The 22,525-nt window shown below is 39.9% G+C and overlaps 1 protein-coding gene across 5 annotated transcripts in view; it reads left to right on the top strand.

Moving 5' to 3' along the window:
* Nucleotides 1-22,525, top strand: part of LOC106519286 (synaptotagmin-2) — a 90,326-nt gene that overhangs the window by 58,697 nt on the left and 9,104 nt on the right. For 4 of the 5 annotated variants that reach the window (XM_014010878.1, XM_014010877.1, XM_014010876.1 and 1 more), the window contains 2 exons: nt 17,991-18,206; nt 18,554-18,714. In XM_014010878.1, the coding sequence (XP_013866332.1) occupies nt 18,014-18,206; nt 18,554-18,714 (354 nt within the window). In that variant the 5' untranslated portion in view covers nt 17,991-18,013. Of the gene's footprint in view, nt 1-375; nt 650-17,990; nt 18,207-18,553; nt 18,715-22,525 lie in introns of those variants that run through there. The other variant, XM_014010879.1, reaches the window with a different exon arrangement.

Genomic DNA, 22,525 nt, shown 5'->3' with positions numbered 1-22,525 from the left:
CACACACACACACACACACACACACACACACACACACACACACACACACACACACACACACACACACACAAACCACCCCTCCCTAACCCAACATCAGCAGCAGAATGAGGATGCTGGTTGCTCCAACGAGCATGTGGATGCTTTCGGACTTGCCCTTACGTGTTGGGACACAGATTGCTGCATACGGCACCTTGTGAGCAGCATCACAAATCAGTCGTCCGAGCAGCGAGAGCTGGTGCGGCGGGGTGGGGGAGAGGGATGGTGAGACGGAGAGCGAGCGAGAGAGAAAGACATGGGAAGGAAGTGAAAAGGAGGGGAGGGGGATCCTTTCAGTGAAAGAGACAGAAAGAGTAGAGAGAGAGAGGGAGGAGGAGGAGGGGATCGAGAGAACCAGAGGTGGGGGTAGTTACAGAGAGAGTTTCTGAGTGTGTGCGCGCATGTGTGTGCGTGTGTGTGTGTGTGTGTGTGTGCACACAGGAGAACAAGTATTGCTGCAGTGGAAACAGTGCAAAGAGGACTGCAGTTTGTGGTGCTGATGGGAGAGCAGAGGGACGTTTTTAACAGCACTGTAACAATAAACCCAAGTGCCTGTTAGGTGAATGGGTTTGCCTGTTGTGGAGGACAGGATTACGGAATTACGGTAGTTCTGGTAAGGGTGCATTTAATCTATTTTCTAGGGATTGCAGGAAGACTTCATTTGATCACTCTGCAGTAGGCTGATGGTTGTAGCTGTACTGATGGATTTTTACCTGCAGCGTTTCCTTTTACGTCAACACAGGTGCATGTTTTCTATTCCATGCTGCTGCACCCCTTACTCCAAAGTCGTCCTTTAAGCTTCTCTTCCAACCCTGATACATCCCAGCATCAAGTCATGGATCCTGTTCTCTGGGTTGTAGCGTGAATTTTCAGAGAGAAAGTGGATTTGTAACAATTTGTCCATATTATCCTCATTGATATGCCTCATTTAGCCCACCTGGTGGGTGTACCTCTTTTCTGGAGCTCGTCCAGGTGGTTGTCCTGCTGACAGACACTCCTCTTACCCCCTTAGCTTCACCGACTTCTTTCACAGTCCTCCCTGAAACACTGAGAACCAGCCAAAAGGAGCCGGGGTAACAGAACGCTAATAATCCCCAGGACGACCATGTTGTATCTGCAGTGTAACAAAACACTCACCAGCCCTCGTGCTCTTTATCTTTGAAGGCTGAGTAGTCGGACACAAAGAGAGGCTGACAGTTGTGCTGAGGAGTAAGGAGTGAGGGGTGGGGATTTCAAAAAGTGCTGCAGGATGCTCTTTTTTCCTCGCTCTCTTATCTGCTGTCTCTCATGGGACGTACAGCTCAGGCAGCTCTGAGGTGACAGTGCCAAGGACAAAAACCTATCTTGGGCTGCGTGTACTTCACACTGCCGACCACTGACTCTTCTCATTCTGAGCTGAGGCTGTTATCAGCAATGCAGAGTTTAATAAACCCATTTGAGTTCAGTTTTGGCAGGGCAAAACTTGCCACGACAAGCTTGGACATTGCAGTGTTGTTTTTACCCTGGTGGGAGCCATTGGTGTCAAAACAAATCCCACTGCAATTTCACATCGTATTAAGAGACTTAAAAAGTTTGTCTTTTTGTTTTCTCATGTGGCTTGTAAAGCATTTTATTTCACAGAGTATTTGCTTTAACAGTCAATGGCTTTCAGAGTGATCACATCATTGCTCAGGTTTCATAAATAATAATAATAATAATAATAATAATAATAATAATAATAATAATAATAATAATAACATTGCTGAGGAAATGCAGGATTATATGGTATGAATCTACAGATGTACACAGATCGCTACAACATGAAATAGTTATGAAAATTTTAAACAGATTTTTTGTGATCTGTTAGCGCTCAAAATATGTGCTGCGAATAACTCTCAGCTACTACCACACCAAGTTTGAGCTTGGTATCGGTGAACCTGAATGAGTTACAATCATTTTTGTGTTGAAAGTTTCATTAAAACGTATTCAAGTGGATCAAGACATATAGAATTTACTCCAATAATTGATTGTAAAGTTCTAAACAAAGATGTCTTACAATCTGTTTGTGTTCAGTTTGGTTTAGGGGATGACTCCTAGCTACCACATTTTAGCTCATTGCTGGTAACATATACTGGGTCATAACTATTTTTGCGGTGGCTAGAGTTTGATTATCTTTGGCAGCCATTTTGAATCAGGTTAACTCCAAAAGTTAATAATTGTAAACGTATATCCAAAGAATACTTTCTGAGAGTTTTGTTAAAATCAGGAGATTGCTTCATGTGATTAAAAAAGGTATACGTTTTGTTCTTTTCCTCTCATGGGGACTTTGGATTGACTTCCACTCAGTTTCCAGTCATTTCTATAGCCTAACCCTGACTTGTACCCTACACCTAACCACCCCCAGTAGATATCTAACCTAAACTCCATTCACACCTTCATCCTAAACTTAGCCCTCCCAACCAAAAAAAAAAAAAAAACCATCATTTAAACTTATGGGGACCAGGCTTTGGTACCCATTGAGCAGTGACCTCACAAGGTTGTGTGTACTGGAAAAATGGTCAAAAAATGTCCCCACAAGGTAACAAATACATGCACACACACAGAGAGGCAATGATTGCCTTCCAACAGTAGCATCCACAGTACATCTAGCATGTTCTGAACTAATATTCAGAGGCTGAAGTGCTTGAGCATAACTCTGCATTAAAACAACTCCACTGAACTGTGGTTCTAATGTTGTGGCTCACTCCTGTATGTTTGCTTCTTTAAAGCCCCTATAGAGCAGTAGACTATTTGAAACTGAGCATGCTCAGAAGGTTTTTCTAGTTTTTTTTATTTTTTTTGCCTTTTTTTTGTCAGGCTCTGAAACATTTAGACAGGCTCATTAAGTCTGTACCTCAGGCAGCCGCTCCCAGTGGCTCTCACACTAAGAAATTGTTTCTCACACACAACTGGAGAAAGGGAGAGGGAGCTTTAAAGTTCACCAATCTTATTTTCTATTGGCTTCTTGCAAAAAGGCACCTGGTGCCCTAATGCTACAAAGAGAAAGGGAAATAGGTGTATTTTAATAACACAGTATGTTGCAAAAAGTATAGGTGTGACCCTTGGTGCTGATTTTTTGCTGCTTCGCTGAAATCTTATCTTTGAGCTAACGTTTCCAAATGCAGATCAATGCATGAAATAAAGAGCCACAGTGCTGTCCAAAGATGAGTCAGCGTTTTTTTCTCGAACACATTAACACAGCCATCACTGTAAATACTCAGTTCTTCACCCCAGCTTGAGGGCTGGTTTTGGCCTCAGCCTGTGTGACAGTGGGTTCCTGGCAGAGGACTACGCTGAGCCTCGGCGTTAAACACTCAGATGTTGTCACAAGTCACAACATCCTGTAGTGCTGATGGAGCACTTTAGTCACTCTAAGCTTTAACGGGACAGAAACATATCAGTTATCATTGCAGGAAAAAAAAGATTTCCTGCCAATTGCAGTTTTACTTGTGTTGCTGCGTTAGATGAGATGAGAGGATTATTGTGTCATTTAAAGCACAACATCCTGCAGAGGACGAGTGAAACATCTTTGCGCTTTGCGGCATAATATTTCAACATACATTGTTTTGTTATTGGGAGATAAAGCAGCACCTTTTTCAAAAGTCAAGTATGATTGTGTGTTGCTTTTTCAATGACTTAGAAAAGCTGGTTCTTGACATCAAAGCTTTGTTTTGTCTGAATTTTTGACTTTTTCATCATGATGTTGTCTGAGTATCTTTGTAAAGATACAGCATTCTGTTTACTTGTCTCCCAGGATGTAAAGCAGAGGTCATTAATTTGTTGATCACCATAAGACCTTCTTTCTGTTTTCTTAAATATTAGGGAAGTATTATGCAATATTAGACTAGAACAATCATATAATAGAGCAAAACAGAATCCAATGGGGCTTATAACACATATGACAAGGAGTTTTTACCCAGTTTACTTTATTCAAGTGAAGCTGGTGCTTTATTTTATTTTTTTGTTTTTAAATCCTACATGTTTTTAAATAAAGACATTTGGACGTGTGATATTAAAGGCACAATGTGTAGGGTTTTGTCAATTCTTTTAGCCGAAATTGAAATAATCACTAATGACAATAATAAAAAAAACATGTCTAATCATTGCAGACAAAGACCTTGTTTTATTATTTTTTACCTTAAAAAAGCTGTTTATATCTCCATGGTCACAAGTCGCCACTACAGGCAGCCGCCATCTTGCACCGCCATCTTGTCTAYGAAGGCTCATGAAGGACAAACTGCGGTGGCGGCGTCAAAAATGGTTTTAGTTGTAATACTATAAATGTAATATTTGTCGTCTGTCATTGTAGCTGGGATAATTTTACTTATTAAAGCTCATAATCTTACCACGTGAAACATCACTAGCCCTGAAGCTGCTGGTAGACATCGCAGTTGGAATTATCAAAGGTTTTTGACACCTGAGAGACACCGTAGCAACTCCTTTGTGTTTGGAAGTGGGGGGTGGGGGTGGGGGGAGGACCAGGGAGGATGATTCAACCACTCAACCACTAGGTGTCGCTGAAAACAACAAATCCTACACACTGTGCCTTTAATCTGTGCATGACAGCAATGGAAAAACAGTAAAACAACTTTTTAACACAAACTAATCATCAAAGGGCTCCTTTAATGTGTGTTATGCAGAGTTTATAAGAAGTAATGACCTATTACCCCACTAGGTCCTTTTGATCCACCCTACTCTACTTTATACTTTTTTTATTTTTAGGATTGGATTTTTTTTTTGTGTGTGTGTGTGAGAGTGAGAGAGAGAGAAAAGTCAATAAAAATACTGGTTCCAGTTTCATGAACGTTAGTAGAGAATTGAAAAAATAGATAACCAGAGAATTCATTAAATTTTGATGTCCGCGCCTCGAGCACCACAGTCAGATTAACGTCAAAAGTGCTTTCTTGCATGTAAATTTTGAACCACAATTTTAAAACACAGTTTGACTCATTTCATCAAGCCGAGTTTAGAAATCACCGGGGCGTTCATTTCCACCAGACTGGGTTTTAAAGAAAAAAAACTTACTAATTATTCACATGTCACAAATTGATTTCTTCATTCATTAAAAATATTTATTAGGACAACATCTTGAAACATTCACTTCAAGGATTTCCTTTTTTGCCTCACAGTGCTTGAGTTGTTGTCATACTAATGGAGAGCCGGTGGCCATGCCAGAGGTGGAGAACTGGTCTTAGAGATCTGCTCTGTTCTGAGTGTCCTTTTAATTTAGCTTGACTTGTTTATTTATCAGATACAAAATGCATAGATAAGATWAAAAAAAGTAAAGGCTCAGCCATGCTTTAATTGCACATGCTGAATAGGAACACTTTAGTTTCATGTTCATTTTGTCAATGAAATATAAAAGCAAAAAACAAGTCAGACCTTAAAGTGACTTTCCTATATTTGTCTGTTTCTCTTAATCTCTTTAAAGCAGAACTGACTGATTGTTGCAGCTCCATAAGCAGCTGCTGGTTGTGCTTTAATGTCAGGTTGGCAGACCTAAGTAAGGGAAGTCATTCTACTCATCTCAATTTACACCAGAAAGGATGTACATTAAAACATCACAAGTTGTCAAGTTACTCTTTTAATGCGCTTTTAACACAACCATAAAGAGATTTTCAATTGTGATCAGGAAATTTCTTCTATATGTTGCCTATCTGCTGTGTTGTAGAGGCTCCCTGCTCTGCCACATTTCCTGCACACAGTCTTACATGCAGATTGGGTCGGCGTCTCTGTGACAGAATGATTAATTGGCCTATCGGGAGACAGGGGTAGGGGCCGTGCTGAGGGGAAGGAGGATGGATGTATGGCAACTGGCTGGAAATGGTTCCTGAAGCTCCTCGCTCAGCATTCAAACACTGGCGCCTCCCACCTTTGTCTCAAGGATCCCTCCCGATAGCAGCTGAGTCACATTTAGCTGCAGGTGAGAATGAACATTGTTTCGTTTACATAGGAAGGTTTGGGTATGAGCTTGGGTTAGAGCGCAGTGCGGCTGGATGTATATAAGGTCATTTTCTAATTGTCTTTAGGGGGATAATGTGCCAAGCACCTTTTTGGACATCCTTATCTCTAGCTGTCCTCAGATCAGCAGTGCCATCAGCAGGACATCTTGATGCACTTGCATTTTGTGGACGTGGACTTGTAATTGCCCTGATGCTGTCTCTGATGGATGCCCAGTTTGTCCTCAAGGAGGTTTATGGCATTCATGCTTGCATGAAGAGCATTTTGTGGAGCCCTGAGGCAAAATAAATCACAGGGGGCTCAGGAAATGTCCCATACTTTGATGGTAGCACAAGCTGTTTTTGCTGAATTTGCTAAACTTCACATGCTGAGTTTATAAATGCCATTTACTCAGTTTTAAGTTAGTGTATACTGGATATGTGTTTGTACTCCTGGACTCCTATTTAACAGCAAAGCTACTGTCTTGCCTGACAAAAGTTCTATGTCTATAGCTCAAACTCAAAATGCTACCAAAGTTCACCTTTGATGGACAAACAGGGACCACACACCTAACTGGATGAAAAGTTTTTGCTTTATACTGTGGAATACTGTTAGTTAAATCTAATGTTTCTATATTACGTTTGAATTATTCCATCTGGCAGATGCTTGGCTCCCACTCATCGGTGCACTGAGGCTGTAGACGTGAAGGCTTTTGATAGACAATGCCAGTATGGTGTTTTGGCACATTGTTTTGGACCATATGCTGTGTTTTCAGGTCTGCCAGGGCTTCTGTCACTTTTCTGGCTCTCTACTACAAACCAACAAAAAAAAAACTATGTAACTACAACAGGCTACCTTGCAGAAATCTGTCTCTGTCATACACTTAGCAGTTGTTTAACAGCACACAGCAGTGGAAATCTGTAGACTTTGTGTACAAATGATAAAGGAGGGATACACTGAATTGAGWAGTTGCTTAAATAACAAGGAATTACTGTATGTAAATCAGTGAAAGCTAAAATGCGTGACAAATCCAAATGTCCACAGTTTGTTCTGTTTTTAAGTCGAATACCTGATTCTAAATTAAGACCAGTTTTCACACATTTTCTCTTCAATTTGTGACTTCAAAAAACATCAACACAGCCTTTAGTATCCACGTTCTAATCCTATTAAAACTTGGCCTAAAAGAGACCATTATGACAGCGGGAGCCCCAAGTCCATTTCAGCTGGGGTGAATTATCATAAAGTAGCAAGAGTTCAGGAGCAAAGCTGCACTTTATCGCTAATTGAAACAATTCCGCTGTTTCGGCTCAGCTTTCTGACTGCAGTAATGCTCTGTCTGCTGGATCCTATAAAGCACTATTCCTTTTGTATTCAGAATGTTCCAGAAAACATTTTTAGCTGAAATCCAGTCAAAATAGATCAGACATTAGCTGTGACTCACTGCTAGTCGAGCCAGTGTTCTTACAGTTTCGTGAAATGCTTTTATCATAAATTTAAGAGGCATATGGAGCCTTTGAACTAAATGATATCCCCAATATATTACGCAACTTTTCTTATAACCAAAAGTAGCTCATTGGGATTCGGATTAAAGTCACATATTATAAAACGTCTGAATATAAAATCAGAGCACACGCTTACATGAAACCTCTCAGACAATGTTAATTTGGTAAAGAATTTTCTATGGTATTCCACAACCTGAATCACAAAGCAGGAAGTCAGGAGTCTCCCCATTATATAAAACATGCAAGAATCAGTCCCATCTTATTGTTACAATCACATCAGCAAGACTTGGAGGAAATGAAGCTGCACAAGATGCAAAGCTAGTTCAGCTGGAGGCCAAACACTCCACCCACCCACATATTACCCGTAATGTCACAGATGGCAGGGGCCTCGGTGGGGGGGAAGGATGAATTGTTTCTCTGGGGCCGCATTGTTCTGCTTTCTTTGCATCTCTTAAACCCATGCCATCTCATGGCGGATGACAACCGAGCAGCCACCGCTGCTGTTTCTTCGTGAGCACAGCAACCTTTTCACAGTGCCTAATATTCAATACCTAATTTGCCACCCCACTGCTCTTGACTGTTGCCCTGAGGTGTGGCCATGTGACCTCGACACATGGTTTTCCTTCCGTTTGCAGAAGCCATTTTGAAAGTGGATGGCAAGATGTTGGTAAAGAATGRACTGCATTCTGCATAAGTTCTGAATGGAAAATATAAGTTAACTCCTACAGATTGGCTGCTGGCAGCACGCCATTATAGTGGCAAGTTCTCTTTGCCGGAGGAAAGCAAACTTGGCCGTCTGACTACAGTTTGTTAATTAATTGCTGTTCAGTGTGCTTGTTCTGTCAAACAGCTGCATGACTTTAACTCACACTCCTTAGGTTGTTTTCCATTTGAGCTGACGTGGGTGTTAATAAGCTCCCTATAAACACTTATAGAGATGGTTTCTCTGCAAGCTGGGATTTTCTCAATGCAAAGGAAGCTACTCTGAGTCACCGAATACAATAAATGAAAGCATTTTCTAGTCACATGTTCAATCTGTATTCCAAACTGAGAGGGCATAGCCGAGTTTTATGCTAATAGAATGTAGAATGTACCATTTTGTTCTTAGTTTTTATTAAAGCTTTTAGTTTGTGCAAGAAACAACAATTAGGTACTCCTTGTTGGTACCAGGTTGCACCCCCTCTGCCTTCAGAACTGTTTTAATTTTCCATGACACTGATGGGACAAGATGTTGGTCTAAATTGACATGATGGCATCACATAGTTGCTACAGAAAGGTCAGCTGACATCCTTGATCCTAATCCCTCTTTCCACCACATCCCAAAGGTGTTCAATTGGATTAAGATTGGTTTGTCTTGTTTGTCTCTATGTGTGTCCCTGTGATGGACTTGCGACCTGTCCAGGGTGTACCCCGCCCCTCGCACTGTGACTGCTGGATACGGGCACCAGTGACCCCCGTGACCCTGAAAGGAAGAAGCGGGTATAGATAATGGATGGATGGATGGCTTGTGGAGACAGCTGGAGTTCAGTTAATCCAAACTCATCAGACCAGGCAATATTTTCTCCAATCTCTGATGCTACGTTCACACCAAACGCGTTTTGAGCAGCCAAAAAGCRCAAAACGTCTCTCGTTGGACGCACTATTTTCAGACCGAAGAACGCACTAGTGTTCAGACCACAACAAGCAGCAGCAGCAGCGAGGTGTGGGAGGAGCGTGTCCTCGGTGGGTGAATAAAGATAAAATAAAAGAAAATGGCTTTGATTTATTTACTAAAAACAAGCGAACGTTGCGCACAGCAGATAATTATCTCACCAGATGATTTAGAGGCGATTTATTCAGTTAGTTTAGTCACTCCAGAAGCTGCCAGCTGACAGACATTTTTCTTTCTTTTTTTTTGGTCCTGAGCAGCTATCAGTGCTGATATATCCTGCCAGAAAATCCAACTGCACACGGTCGATTTCAGGTAAAGATCTCCAGTCCGTCTGTTTCGGTTTTCAGTGGGAGACGCGTCGAGTGGCAAAAAGTTCAGATATTTGAACTGTGGCGGCGGCTTGGGCGGCGGCTGCTTCCGCAGCACCACATGTGCGGAAAACGCTCTGCTCTCCTTCCGCCTTCCTTGCKCGCCTCCCAAAAYGACCGTGACGCGACGCACGACCCCTAGAGGTGMGTCCTCCAAAGACTTTGCATGTAAATCGGCCGCTCCTGCCGCTCAAAACGCGTTCGGTGTGAACGTAGCATTATTRCCTAATATTGGTGAACCGGTGTGATCTGTAGCTTCAGTTTTCTGTTTTTAATTAACAGGAGTGGCACCCGGTTTGGTCTTCTGCTGCTGTTGCCCAGATTCAGAAGGTGGATGTGTTGTGTGTTCAGACAGTGTTCTGCTGACCTTGGTTGTAACAAGGGGTTATTTAAGCTACTGTTGCCTTTCTGTCATCTTATATAAAAGCCTCTGACATTAACAAGGCTTTTTCTTCACACAAATGATTAGATATTTGTTTTAACACGCAATAAAATAGTAGCTGCTGAATGTATGATAGTTCCATTWTATATGTGTGTGGTTTGCCTCTGCAACACCACATCCACTTGATGTAGAATGTGCATCAGTGCTTTGACCCCAGATTTGCACTACATGCGACTTTGCTCCGCTGTGCTGCGGTGCACAGTTTGTAGCTGTTCCAATGTATACAGCATCCGCTCCACTCATCTCAGCTCTGGTGCAACACACAGAGGAAGGAGATTGCGCGATAAATCCAGTGATAAATGTGGACGTCAGAGCAAAAAATAATGAAATCTGTGAAAGACAAACTCCAAACACAGCTGAAAACATTAATATAAAAGCTTTTGATATCTATAGTTGAAACTGTCTCGCTGTCATCTTTCTGAAACCTCTGATTTCAAAATAAAATCCACGTGTATCATGTGTGTACACATAGCTTCATGCTCTATGTTGCCATCTGCTTCCCAAACAGAACCATACATTCTGACAGCATTTGTGTAGAAGTATATCCATATACTTATTAATATAGCTGCAATTTCGACAGAATTATTCCACCTTATGGTGTCTTATTTTGAAAATATGGATGCTGTGCTCGTTCCTCTTCCAGTTGGTGCAACGTAATCTTTAAAAATTGACTCCGGCGCAGCTCCGGCGTCTGGCAAAAATAGGATCAGATCTAATCTTGCTGGATCGCCGTCCACTCACCGCCGACGTGCGCCGCCATGCGGAGCCAGTGTAAACACTCTCATTGATTAGAATGGGTGTGTATTTGCTGCGGAGGTCGGAGTGGAGTGGAGACACATGTAGTGTAAATTGGGAGTTAGTCTTTTCATGATGGACAAAATCTGATGATCAGATACAAACCATGTTCCCAAATTATGTACTTTTCAAATCCAAACTCTTATCTTTTATTAAAGGGGCTAAAATCGCTTTAAGTAATAATAATAATAATAATAATAATAATAATAATAATAATAATAATAATAATAATAATAATAATAATAATAATAATAATAATAATAATAATAATTTTAAATGAAAGAAAAATTTGTGTCCTTTTTTGAATATAATTTCAGGTTTGAATTCAACTATTGTACTCTTCTTGTACTCTTCTCTTGCCTCCATTTCTGTTATTGTTCCAGTCTGCTACAGAATTGTCTAGAATACACTATGTATCATAGTACTAAAACTACAAGATTTCTATAGAAAATTTTTAAAGTGCCCCAAGTTCCAACAAAAAATAGCTTTCTGGAACCCAGCAGTACTGTAGGACTGACTTTTGTAATAATATAAGCTGACAAACAGCAAACAGTTTGTTGCATAAACTATTTAAAGTATGCAGGTTAACTATGCAAAGAAAAATCAAAAGAAACATTAAAGCTGTGACTCAATGAGATTACCATGGTACCAAGGCTTTCTGTCACCCCTTATCAGACTGTAGCAGTCAGAAACGCAGACTAGAGAGAAAGCCTCAAACATTCACTGTGTGAAAAATATAAATTGTTCTTATAGATACACAAGTCAAACTATTTGAAGAAACACATTTTGACCTCAGCTATAATGAAAGTTTAGATGTGCACAGGCTATATTCTGGAGAGATTTGAAACTGTAGGTCCTTTAGCAAACAAAAAATGCCTTTTCTATCAGAGTTCAGCTATGATTTGGATCCAAAATGCAGAATGACACAAAGAACTCAAATCAAAAATCTTATTTACCAAATAGATAAATGAGCCGAAGTGGTAGCAAACTTACAAATAAGGAGGTACACATGGAGTTGTTGGAAGAACCAGGAAACAAGGGTGAAAGCCAGGATATCAGACAATGCAGAACTGATGAATGGAAAAGAGATAGAATACAAAGAGCAGAGGCAGATGAGGTTTTGGAGACAGCTGAGCTGATTGAGGTTTGGCATCAGCTGTGAGTGGTTAACTGACGGGAGGAAACGCTGAAGAAGTGACTGAGAGASAAATGAGAAATGGTAAAAGAATAAATTCAAGGAGAAAAGCACAACACAGTCTAAACTGAAATAGTAAAACCAAACACACACATAACATGACACTATGTACTGTATATATGAGACGCATAAATACTGTGAAACTTTACGTTTGGTAACAAAATTGGATAAAAACCAATTAAAACTTAAAGTGACATCATCTATAAGTTGAACACAGACCTAGAAAATTTAAACAGCGATAGTTAAGAAAACATAAAAGACCACAGTACCAGTTCAGTCCAACTATCTGTGACTCATTTAAACATTAACGAACAATCCCTGAACTAAAGTGGTTCAAAGGAGATTGGGTTTTCTTATCCGTTAAGCCAAAATTCCATTGGTATATTGAAAGCTTTTTGTTTTTCATTCATTCATTCATTCATTCATTCATTCATTCATTCATTCATTCATTCATTCATTCATTCATTTATTCATGTTTCATCTATGCCATACATTGCAATGCTACCAACAGTCATAGCACCAATGGAGCCACATAATTTGAAGTATTTTTATAGTTTTTTCCCCCAAAACCTCTAGAGGGGTAGTAAACTGAAAATGAAGTGACAAAAACAAAATAACAAGAGTCAAATAATCATAAAAATAAAAGCACTTCATCACTCTTAGTTTTCTTCTTTTATTCTTTTTTGTTAAACAGTTTTTTTTTCTATAACATAAATCATGAAGCAAAAGGTTCAGGTAAAATTGTTGCGATACTTTTTCCTCCTCAAAGTTCAGGGCTAATTTTTTTGTCAGTCAATTCGCTTCAGCCTCATGTTTGTCCCCTCTGTGGAAGTTTATGTGGTTCAGTACTTTCTACAGTAAAAGGAAAATACTTTGCGATTGAGTGAGATAAAAGTTCTTCATGCACATCCAGTGCAGAGCAGCGTATTTAGTGTCAGATCAGGCTCAGGACTCCTGTGGGCTGTGCAGCCAAGCAGGTTGCTATAACTCCTTCTGAAGAGTCATTCTCCAATAAAACAAGATGCACACTAAGAGATAGAGATTAACACACATGAATCCCAGTAACCAAGGTTTTATATAAAGGCTTGCTCAAAGGCTTCAATGGTAACGAATAAATTTAAAACTATGCAGTGTTTTCAATCCCGTGTGGTTTTGGTTCCACTAGTAGCATGGCTCTCAGGAAACAAAGGAAGGAAAGGTTCTTTGAAAAAAGAAAAAAACAACAACACGCTTCTTCAGCTTCTTCATGAACYACTGTGAAGTTTGGGATGAAAATCCAGCGTCACTTAAAGAGAAACGATCATGATATTGTAGATCCTTGGGCTTTTCCTCTGACATCAGCTGTAACCAAAAGTTTTCTCTTGTCCAGAGATGATTTTATAAAGCACACATTACTGTTACATTATTTAGTCATGACTCTGAGCATTTTTTTCTTAACGAGAAACTCAAACAATCAGAAAAAAGTAAAAATATTAAAAATAATTTTAAGTAAGTTACAGAACAAAACATTCAACCAGATGCAAATATCTTTTGTTTAACCCTCTTGCTGCCTTTGGGTTAAGAAAATTAATTTAGCTCAGGAGAAGTTCACATCCTTCAAGTTTTTTTTTGCACTTTCTCCCACTTTTTCTTTTATATACATATATACATTATGTCAATTTTATTTTATTTTTTGGCCAGTTCAAATTCAGGAGCAAATATGGAAGTTTAGCTTTCTGTTCAGCTTGAACTTTTGGAACGAATGTTTCACGTCGTCATAAACACCTCTGACTAGCATTGATTTGTTACTGAAAACTGTTCAGTCCTTTAGGTAAGAATTAGGTTTTTTTTTAAGAAACATATTCAGAGGGCAGACAAACAACCTGAATGATCATTCAGTTTGCGTGACTTGTTCATCAATTAACTTTATTTTACTTTGAATAACTTGAAGGTGTCCAGTAACATTGTTGAAAAAAAAATAGATAAGTAATAGTTTATATCTTTGTCTTCTCTCTCTAGCCTCCTTGTCCTTGATGGACGAGACAGAGCGTGCTTTAATTTGGTTGGTCTGGTTTGGCCTGGTGTGAGGGACAAGCAGGACAAAATGGACATTTCCTCTGACACAAGCCAYTGTCATAGAATCTAAAGCAAAGGAGAAAAAAGGGGAATATATTTCTGTTTAACCAAACCAATTTCAATCAGTTCTAAGAGTGTGTGATGAGGGAACATTTGTTTAAAACAATTTTCTAAATTTTAAAGATGCTAAATCTCGTTTCAGTATATCTACACAAAGCATTTGAGGCTGTGGATATCTGCAGCACGAGTTCTTTTAGTGTCACATTTTTAAAAATGTATAAACCAGTCTGAGGCCTCCCTGAATAATATAAGCCTGCTGTCAGCCTCGTTTTGAATTATTTATAAGCAGCAATAAATAGAAACAGAATCTCTGGCGGCAACTTAGAGAATTGGCGCTTGCGAAATGGGAGATTCCTGTACCCCCCAACTACCACCGCCCCACGCCAAGCCCCTCACCCCCCATGACTGAAATCAAATCAAGAGCACAAGCCCTCTCGCATTATGTTTGTCATCTGTCTCTGCTTTCTGAATCGGAGTCTCGCTCGATCACTCATCAGTCTGATGGCAGGCTGCTTTCAGCTGCGCTTGTCACTCTGTGATTTCTGGAACCGATAAGAGCTCTGATTGAACATTTGTTTGGCCTGCTGGAAACACCACCGCTGGACGGTTTGCAGTTGTTCACTTTATTTCTTTCAATGGCTAAACACCTCTCTTGACCAGTAACTACTGTAGTAACTTGAACATGGAATCAGATCAAATTGATGTATTTAGAACTGATAATCATTTCTTTGGTAATTTTATACGTGACAGACAGCAGTGCTCAACCTTTTTTTCTGTCTGCCCCAATACAAAATAGTATTCAAACCCCAAAGTAATAACAATCAACTGAAAACAGAAAATTAAAGTATCAACAAAGCTGACTAAAGCTGGATTTATACTCCTCGAGGAGTGAAGAAATCTGCTCCCTCTGACGCAGTTGCAAGACCAAAGACTGGTTCTCCAAGGCGTTCTGAGAGAACTGTTCTTTCTGTTTAAAGGAAAACATTGTAAAAACCAAGGTGGGCATTTCAAGCAAAGGCGCTCTTCAAATTTGAAGACCCCCTCTCCTCTCTGTATTTTTTATTTATTGTTTAATGATTCTTTGTGTTTTCAGATCTTGTGGGTTTGAGTCTTCATGTTTTAAGTTTTACAGTTTAACTTTAATGTCTCCACTCTGTGTTCTCAGCCTTTGTTTCCTGTTTAGTTTGACTTATTTCCTCCATATTCTGCTGCTCTGTTCTGCCACGCCCACTTCCACCTGTGCCTTGTTTCGTTTTGCCCTAGCTGTCAGTTGTTTCGTTTGCTTTATTGTATAAAATCCCTCTGTGACAGTTTACATGTCATTAAGGCATAAAGCATGTCATGTCATGTCATTCCAGCACGGTCTTCCTGGTTTGTTTCTCTGAGTTTCCAGTTCAGCTTTGTCTGCCTCGTCAGAATTTTTAGTTTTTTAATAAATCAATTATTTTTKATAATTCCTGAGTCCTGCCTGCATTATGGGTTCAAACCACACCAACCGTGATTGAACAGTAAACCCATGAAATTATGATCTTAGAGCACTGGCAAATTGTGAAATAAAAAACCACAAATGCGTATGTGGTCTGAAGAACCCTATAAATACTGACATTTAGAGTTTAAAGCCTAAATATGCTCCCAATACATATCATAAAAATACAGAACTCCTCAAAGTACTGACTGTGCTAGTATCTCCAGCTTCTGCAAAATTGGGGGGAACTAGTTGGCTTCCACGAAAATAATTGTGAAATACTGAGTCTGCAAACTGTGAAATGGGACTTTGTTGTGGTTCACAGTATTCAGGCATTTCACAATGTGTGTTTATTTCATCCTTTACTCATAGAACAAGTGTCAGCACAACAATAATCCGTTAAAAGAGAAACACTGATTTAAACATTAATTTTTCACATTGTCATTAAAATAACAGGTCATCCGAAAATGCACCGTGGTACTCAGGATCCAAATTGTCGCATAGCTGCCACTGTTAGATACATGCTACGTACAGCTGCTAACAGAACAAATAAACAACAAACACACACATTTTAAAAAGTGTGCCTTTAAATACGTCTCTGCTTGTGAAAAAAATCACTGCCCATTCTATCTGTGGAGTAACTATGCTCAGTTTGTTTAGCGCTGCACTCAGAGTGAGCTCAGTTTAAAGAATCAGGGAGAAGGTCTTTGGAATCAGCAGGTTGAGTAAATACTGCTACTTAAAGAAAACTGAGCTCAACACTTTCCTACCAATCTGAGCAAACTGCATTAGGTATTTCATAGCTCTATAAATGTTGGTTTCCCTGACACTGTTGAATGTAACTGTCCGTTGGGGGATGAGTAAACATTTAGACTGACTAGACCGGGGTGGGCAATCCTGGTCTTCTAGGGCCGCAGCCCTGCATGTTTTACGTTTTTTACCTGCTCCAACACACGTGATTCAGTCACTGAATTACCTCATCCAAGTTCTACAGCAGCCTGATAATCACCCATTCATTCAAATCAGTTGTGATGGAAGAGAGAAACAAGTAAAACATGCAGGGTTGTGGCCCTCGAGGACCAGGATTGCCCTCCTTTGGATTAGACGTGCTGATCAGATGGACTGATATTTCAGCACTGTCGGCATATATACATACAATCTCAGCTTAGCACACAAATATTTGTGTTATAACAAAGATGCTCTGTTGAGAAAAGAGACAACAGTGTCATCATTTTAATATCCTTTATATCTAAATAGAAAGAGTTGTTCTATAAGCCTGAAAAGCAATGGAAAAAACGAGTCCTTGCTTAGCTAGTTATTAGCCTARCCTGTTTGGTTTCTGCTCTTTTCTCTATACTCTGTACTTTATTACTACTGTCATAGCTGATATGGTACTAATTACTTATAACAATCTAACAAAACATTACTTCAAACATGACCAGACTATCTCTTTGATAAACATTCATTCAAACTACTAGAAATTTGTTGAACTTATATTGTTGGAGATGGTGGATTTTTTTTCCTTTTGCATAACGTCTATCCTTTGTAGCTATTAGCTTGACATGGTTATAAGATCTTTTTCAACCTCAGATTGCTCTGACTTCTGTCTGCTGCAGGTGAAAGACTGACTATGTAAAAATACTCTGTCACTTAAAAAAAAAACAGAACTATCTCTTTAAATGTGCTTGGTAACAGGGCTCTCCTATTTATTGATTCTGTAATTGTAGCACCACCTTTTGTTTTAGTCTCTTGAGTGAAGAGAGGAGCTGTGGTTTAATCCGATCACCACCTGGTGTTGAGTTGGATCAGGCAGCAGAGGAGGATATTAGACTAGCTTTTGGCACCTGGACGTTTTGTTTGGGTTTGTTAAAGTGTTCTGATGCACGTGTTCCAAAGGGTCTCTGTCGTCTGAAGTGAGGAAAGTCACACTGTTTCTAAGTGGACCCTGTTGTCTACCCCTAATACTGAAGCTGCTGAATAAAACTGCCATTGTAAGTTTGTGGATGCTTGTTGCTGTGGCAACCCCTCAACTCAGTGGTAGACAGCTAGGGTGAAAGGGCTATCAAGCTGAAGTGGGATTTCTACCGATCTTTCTCAGTTTGGTGGAAGCAGGCAGAGCAAGGGAGAGCTAGAGTAAGGGTAGAAGCAAAAGCTGGCAGATGAGAGCTCGAGTCACCTCAAGTTGAACACATAGGTCGTATTTTTCCTGTTTGTCACCAGGCAGTCTGATGATATACAAATCTTATTCATTACTTTCTTTTACACTACAATGTTCAGTCTTAATAAACCAGCTTTATTCTTTTGAACAAAACCTCACATTTGCACATTTACACAATTTCTTTGAAACTGTCAATACTGTCCTTGAAAATGCTGCAGTTTTTGCAAGTATAAATCTCTGATTGGTCAGGCCTTTCTTAATCCGTGTGTTTTCCTGCTGTCTTTTTCTTTTTTTTTCTTTTCCAGAAACTGTGTGTACTGCCTAAGTGATGAAGTTTAACTTGTTCAAGCACCAGACAACGCCCATGGTTGCTGCTAAGCCGACAGGGGCCAGCGAGTTGAGTGTGACTCCGGCCCCTGTCGCATTAGTCTCTGCCGAGAACACCACCGAACCAGCCAACAAGAACGATGCCTTTGACGAGATCAAAAACAAGTTCCTGAATGAAATCGACAAGATCCCATGTGAGTGGCCTGGCTAAAACCCCAAGCTGTTTCAATCAGCCATCTCTTATTGACGTGACTCAGAAGAATTATTTGGGAATTAGATTTTCTCTTTTGCTGCAGGCATCATCAGCCCCATAATGTCTTTATTTGGTATTGATCACTGGATGGTCTGTCTAATGGTGGAGAAATCTAATTATCATCCAGTCTAATTGCTAACTTACCACCTCTCACTAAATATATGTGGCACAGGACATGACATGAAGCGAGCTAAATGATTGTTTGGTCTAACATCAAAGTATTGACTTCAATTGTTTTTCCTGAGAGCGGATGAGCCATTTTTGTCCTGGTTTGTGTGCTCTCCTCAGTGCCATCCTGGGCCATCATCGCCATTGCGGTGGTCGCAGCGTTACTGATCCTAACGTGTTGCTTCTGCATAATCAAGAAGTGCTGCTGCAAGAAGAAGAAGAACAAGAAGGGCAAGAAGGGGAAGGGTGACATGGGGATGAAGAACTTGAAAGGAGGAGAGGTGTGTTTCACTGTGCGAAGTTACGTCAACTCTGTGAAAACCCACAGTGCGTAGAAGCAAATCTCATTTAACGGTGACCTGTTCATTAACCTGCTAGGTAATGTCATCAAGTTTTATGTGAAGTTCATGCTGAACCAGGGGTCGCACATTTCACTCAGCTAATTTATTGTATTTCAGTCCAGTAGCATGAGAAAACACAGCAAAAGATCAGGCTTTTTGAAGCAGGTCTCTTTGAAAGGGTAAGGGTTCGGATAGCTAAACAATCACCTTTTGGAGAAAAAGTTTAATTCTGACCATATTACAAACTAATGGATAATCCAAGAAAAGACTAAGTTGATGGCTAGCATATTAAAACAACTCCAATTCAAAAAATGTGCTAGTAAGTAAGTAAGTAAGTAAAGTAAGTAAGTAAGTAAAGTAAGTAAGTAAAATTTTATTTATATAGCGCCTTTCACAGAAATAAATTCACAAGGTGCTGTACAAACAGTAAGAACACCCATTCAAGAAGACACACATGACAAACATGGGGGAACGGGTGTACAGATCATGCAGCGGCAGAGAGAGTTGCGCTACCTTCAACAAAGAAAAAAAACTGTGTTAGCTGGTAATGAAACATCAATTTTACGTGAAGTTTGCGCTGCTGCCAGTTTCATATTTCACTGTTGGCCTGTCAAATTATTTCTTTAAATTTTATGCTGGAAGTTTCCCAAACTGCTACAGAAGTGCTACAGCTAGCTGCTGCTGTAGAAGTCCCCCAAAGACAGAATTCTATGTAATGAGCAGTGCAATGGAGATGTAAAGGTTTATAAAATAACATTTGCGAGAAATTTGTGAGACTGGAGTCATTTTAAGATAGCAGCAATCTGTTTTGATTTTAGCTTTTTGTGGAGTAGCTGTTAGCTCGTAAATCCAGTCAAAACTAAAGCCTGTTTTTCCAAACTGAGTTTACCTGGAGTTATATTGAAATATCAACCTTTTCAAAGAACCCTATTTCAAAAGATCACTTTAAAAACCTTTTTGAAATTTGTTTTGGTTGTTTATTAGATGCTAACAAAGCTTGTAGGTTGCTTTGATGTTTTTCAAATTAAGTCAATAGTATTTTTCCCCCACAGGTGTTAATCACTTCTATATCCAATGTATTTTTTGTTTATTTGGATTTATTTTATCTATTTTTGTGATTTATTGTATCCGTCATGAGTGTTATTGTTGCTCTTTCTGTCACTTGTGCTTTGGGGCTTGAGTGAAAAATGACAGCCTTTTTATATATTTACTCCTTTTTAATGACTGCTTTTCTTGCAATCATAAAAGTCATTGTTAAAAAATATAGGTTTGCAAAAAGGTGCCTGTTTATTTCTCTGAAGTGTGTTTTATATATAATCTTAATTCCACAAGAGCATTAAAAGCACATCTGAAAGTAAAATATTTTAAATGATTATGCTGCACAAGTTGCAGTTGTGCTGATGAGGAGGCTTCTCCCTCCTCCTGTCATTTTCCTCACCCCTCACAGTGCAGCTTACTRCATTTTCTGTGATGACCCTTCCTTTGGTGTCTGCTGTGAGTTCAATCTCTTCCTTTGTCTCTGCTCTCCTCCTTCCTGCTTTGTGTCTTATGTGTGCTCCGTGTATCTTGACTGTGGTGGACTTCTCTGTCTACGGTAGGTCTGACAGCACGCGGCACCCCTCTCTAGCCGCTCTGTGTAAGCGCAGTCCAGGGCAGGGCAGGGCAGGGGGCAGCCATGGGGAGGTGGTTGGGTGCTGGTTTGGGAAGGGAAGGGTTGGATTGCAATCATGATTGATGATGATGATGATGACAATAAGTGTTATGGCTTCTTTAGTTTTTTTTGTTTTGTTTTGTTTTGTTATTATTATTTTTGCAAGCTTAGGTGCTGCAGGTGCTTGAGGACTCGATGGGATCAATTAAGCTGCTTCGCAAAAAACCACTAAACTGATATGCCGCACCAAATGCTATGTCTTGAATATACAGAGATTGCTTTTTTTCTTTTCTTTTCTTTTCTTTTTTTAAAAAACAACTCCCCCAAAACTCAGTTCAAATGTTTATGATTTGAAATGAACATGAAACTCATCCTACAGTATGGTTGAGCTTTTGAATGTGGAGTGCACTGAGCAACTCACTAGAAATCACTAACATGCATGTGCAAGGTGTAAGCTGGATATTTGTCAAACAGTGGATGACATTTTTGCAGAATCGAGAGCTCAGGGTAAATTTAAATCAAAACAGAGCAACAACCAAAACACTAAAAACGTACTAACTATTCTTGTGGAGATTGACTCAGGTATAAAATTGACACACCGCTTCCTGGTTGTTCAAATATGCTCCGTGTTTTATACCAGATAAAGCTCTCTGTATCTCTTGACAAAGACCAGCATATGCCGTTGCAGTAGGTACCATTGAATGGCCACAACTTGACTTGAGAGTAACTTTCCTGGATGACCCATGCTGCTGACATATGAGGTGACACTCATTGATGCCCTTTTCTCTCCCTAAAATGCTTAGGTCTTACTGAAGAGACATGGTGGGCCCGAATGTTTGCCTAAGCTCAACAAAAGGCCAGATTGCTGTTGTTGGTCCAAATGTCTGGCCACTATCAGCTGTCTCCTGCTTTTGCTAAAATGTTTAACTCACCAAAGTTGACCAAAGGGCATTCATTCAGACCAACTATATATTTATTTTGAGCCCCGCAGGGAGTTTTAGGAAGCTGCAAACCTTTGGTTTAGCATGATCCCTCTATGGATGTGCACATTTCACTTATGTAGAGAAATTTGGGGCCATTTGTCACACCTTTGAGGTGTCGAAAAACACATCTAGAACATATACCTCTTTGCAGATATGGTAATCTCATTTCCATTTGCCATTAGAAAGWAAACTTAGATCCTGCATTGTGTGGCCTGGCATGCTTGAATGAAAAGCATTTAGCACAACAAAGCTAAAGAATCAAAGTAAAAAAAGTCTGCTGTATTAGAATGTGTGTGGGAGTGGAAGAGTGGGTGTTTGAGCATGCAAGAGAGTGTGCATTTAATCAAACGTGTGTTTGTGTGTGAAAGAGTTTGTGTCAGTGTGTGTATTATCTGTATGTGTGTCTTGTTCCCTTTTCAGCTCATCAGTGGGTAGCTGGACCCTCCAGCCATTCAAAGACATTTTCTGTTACAAAGTCTTAGCATAGGTCATCTTAAGATTTTATTTTACCTTCAAAATCAGTTTACTTAAGCTAGAACTGGCTTCTTTCAATCTGTTGCTATCAACTGCTAATAAAGAACTAAAACTCAGAGGAGTCACTTGGTATGATGAAGTAGAATATGGAGCAGACTTTTCTCCCTGCACCAAGCAGTCAGTTGCTGTAGCTCATTTCTGTAGGTGAACTCATCCCCCAATTGATGAGCCCCACCACCTTTCTGCAAAATTGCCTGTGGTGTTGCTGTGGTGAGCAAGGGTGCAGATACAGTATGTGTGTAGCATAGAGTAGGGAGCTAAGCACACAGTCCTGGGGAGCTCCGGTGCTGTGGGCCATGGATGTGTAATAGCCCACTTGAACACCCTGTCTGCGGTCGGACAGGAAACTGTTTGGTGAAATACCCTGATTTTCCCAGTGGCAGTTAAATGTTGAATTGCTAATCTGTGCTCTAGTTAACGATCAGAAAGGGCACAATCGTTTATACCAACAGAAAAAACAGACTTGGTTTGAAAGACATTTAAACTGCCCAGCCAAAAAAATTAAAAAGTCTTACACTTATCCGAATCCCTCTCAAACTTCCCGTACTCCCCCACCCCAGCCAGCAAACGAAGAATATATATA

The sequence above is a fragment of the Austrofundulus limnaeus genome, unplaced genomic scaffold (assembly GCF_001266775.1).
Source record: "Austrofundulus limnaeus strain Quisiro unplaced genomic scaffold, Austrofundulus_limnaeus-1.0 Scaffold75, whole genome shotgun sequence".
Taxonomy (NCBI): domain Eukaryota; kingdom Metazoa; phylum Chordata; class Actinopteri; order Cyprinodontiformes; family Rivulidae; genus Austrofundulus; species Austrofundulus limnaeus.
Note: the sequence above shows the minus strand (reverse complement) of the source record. Positions and strands in the feature narration are given on the sequence as shown.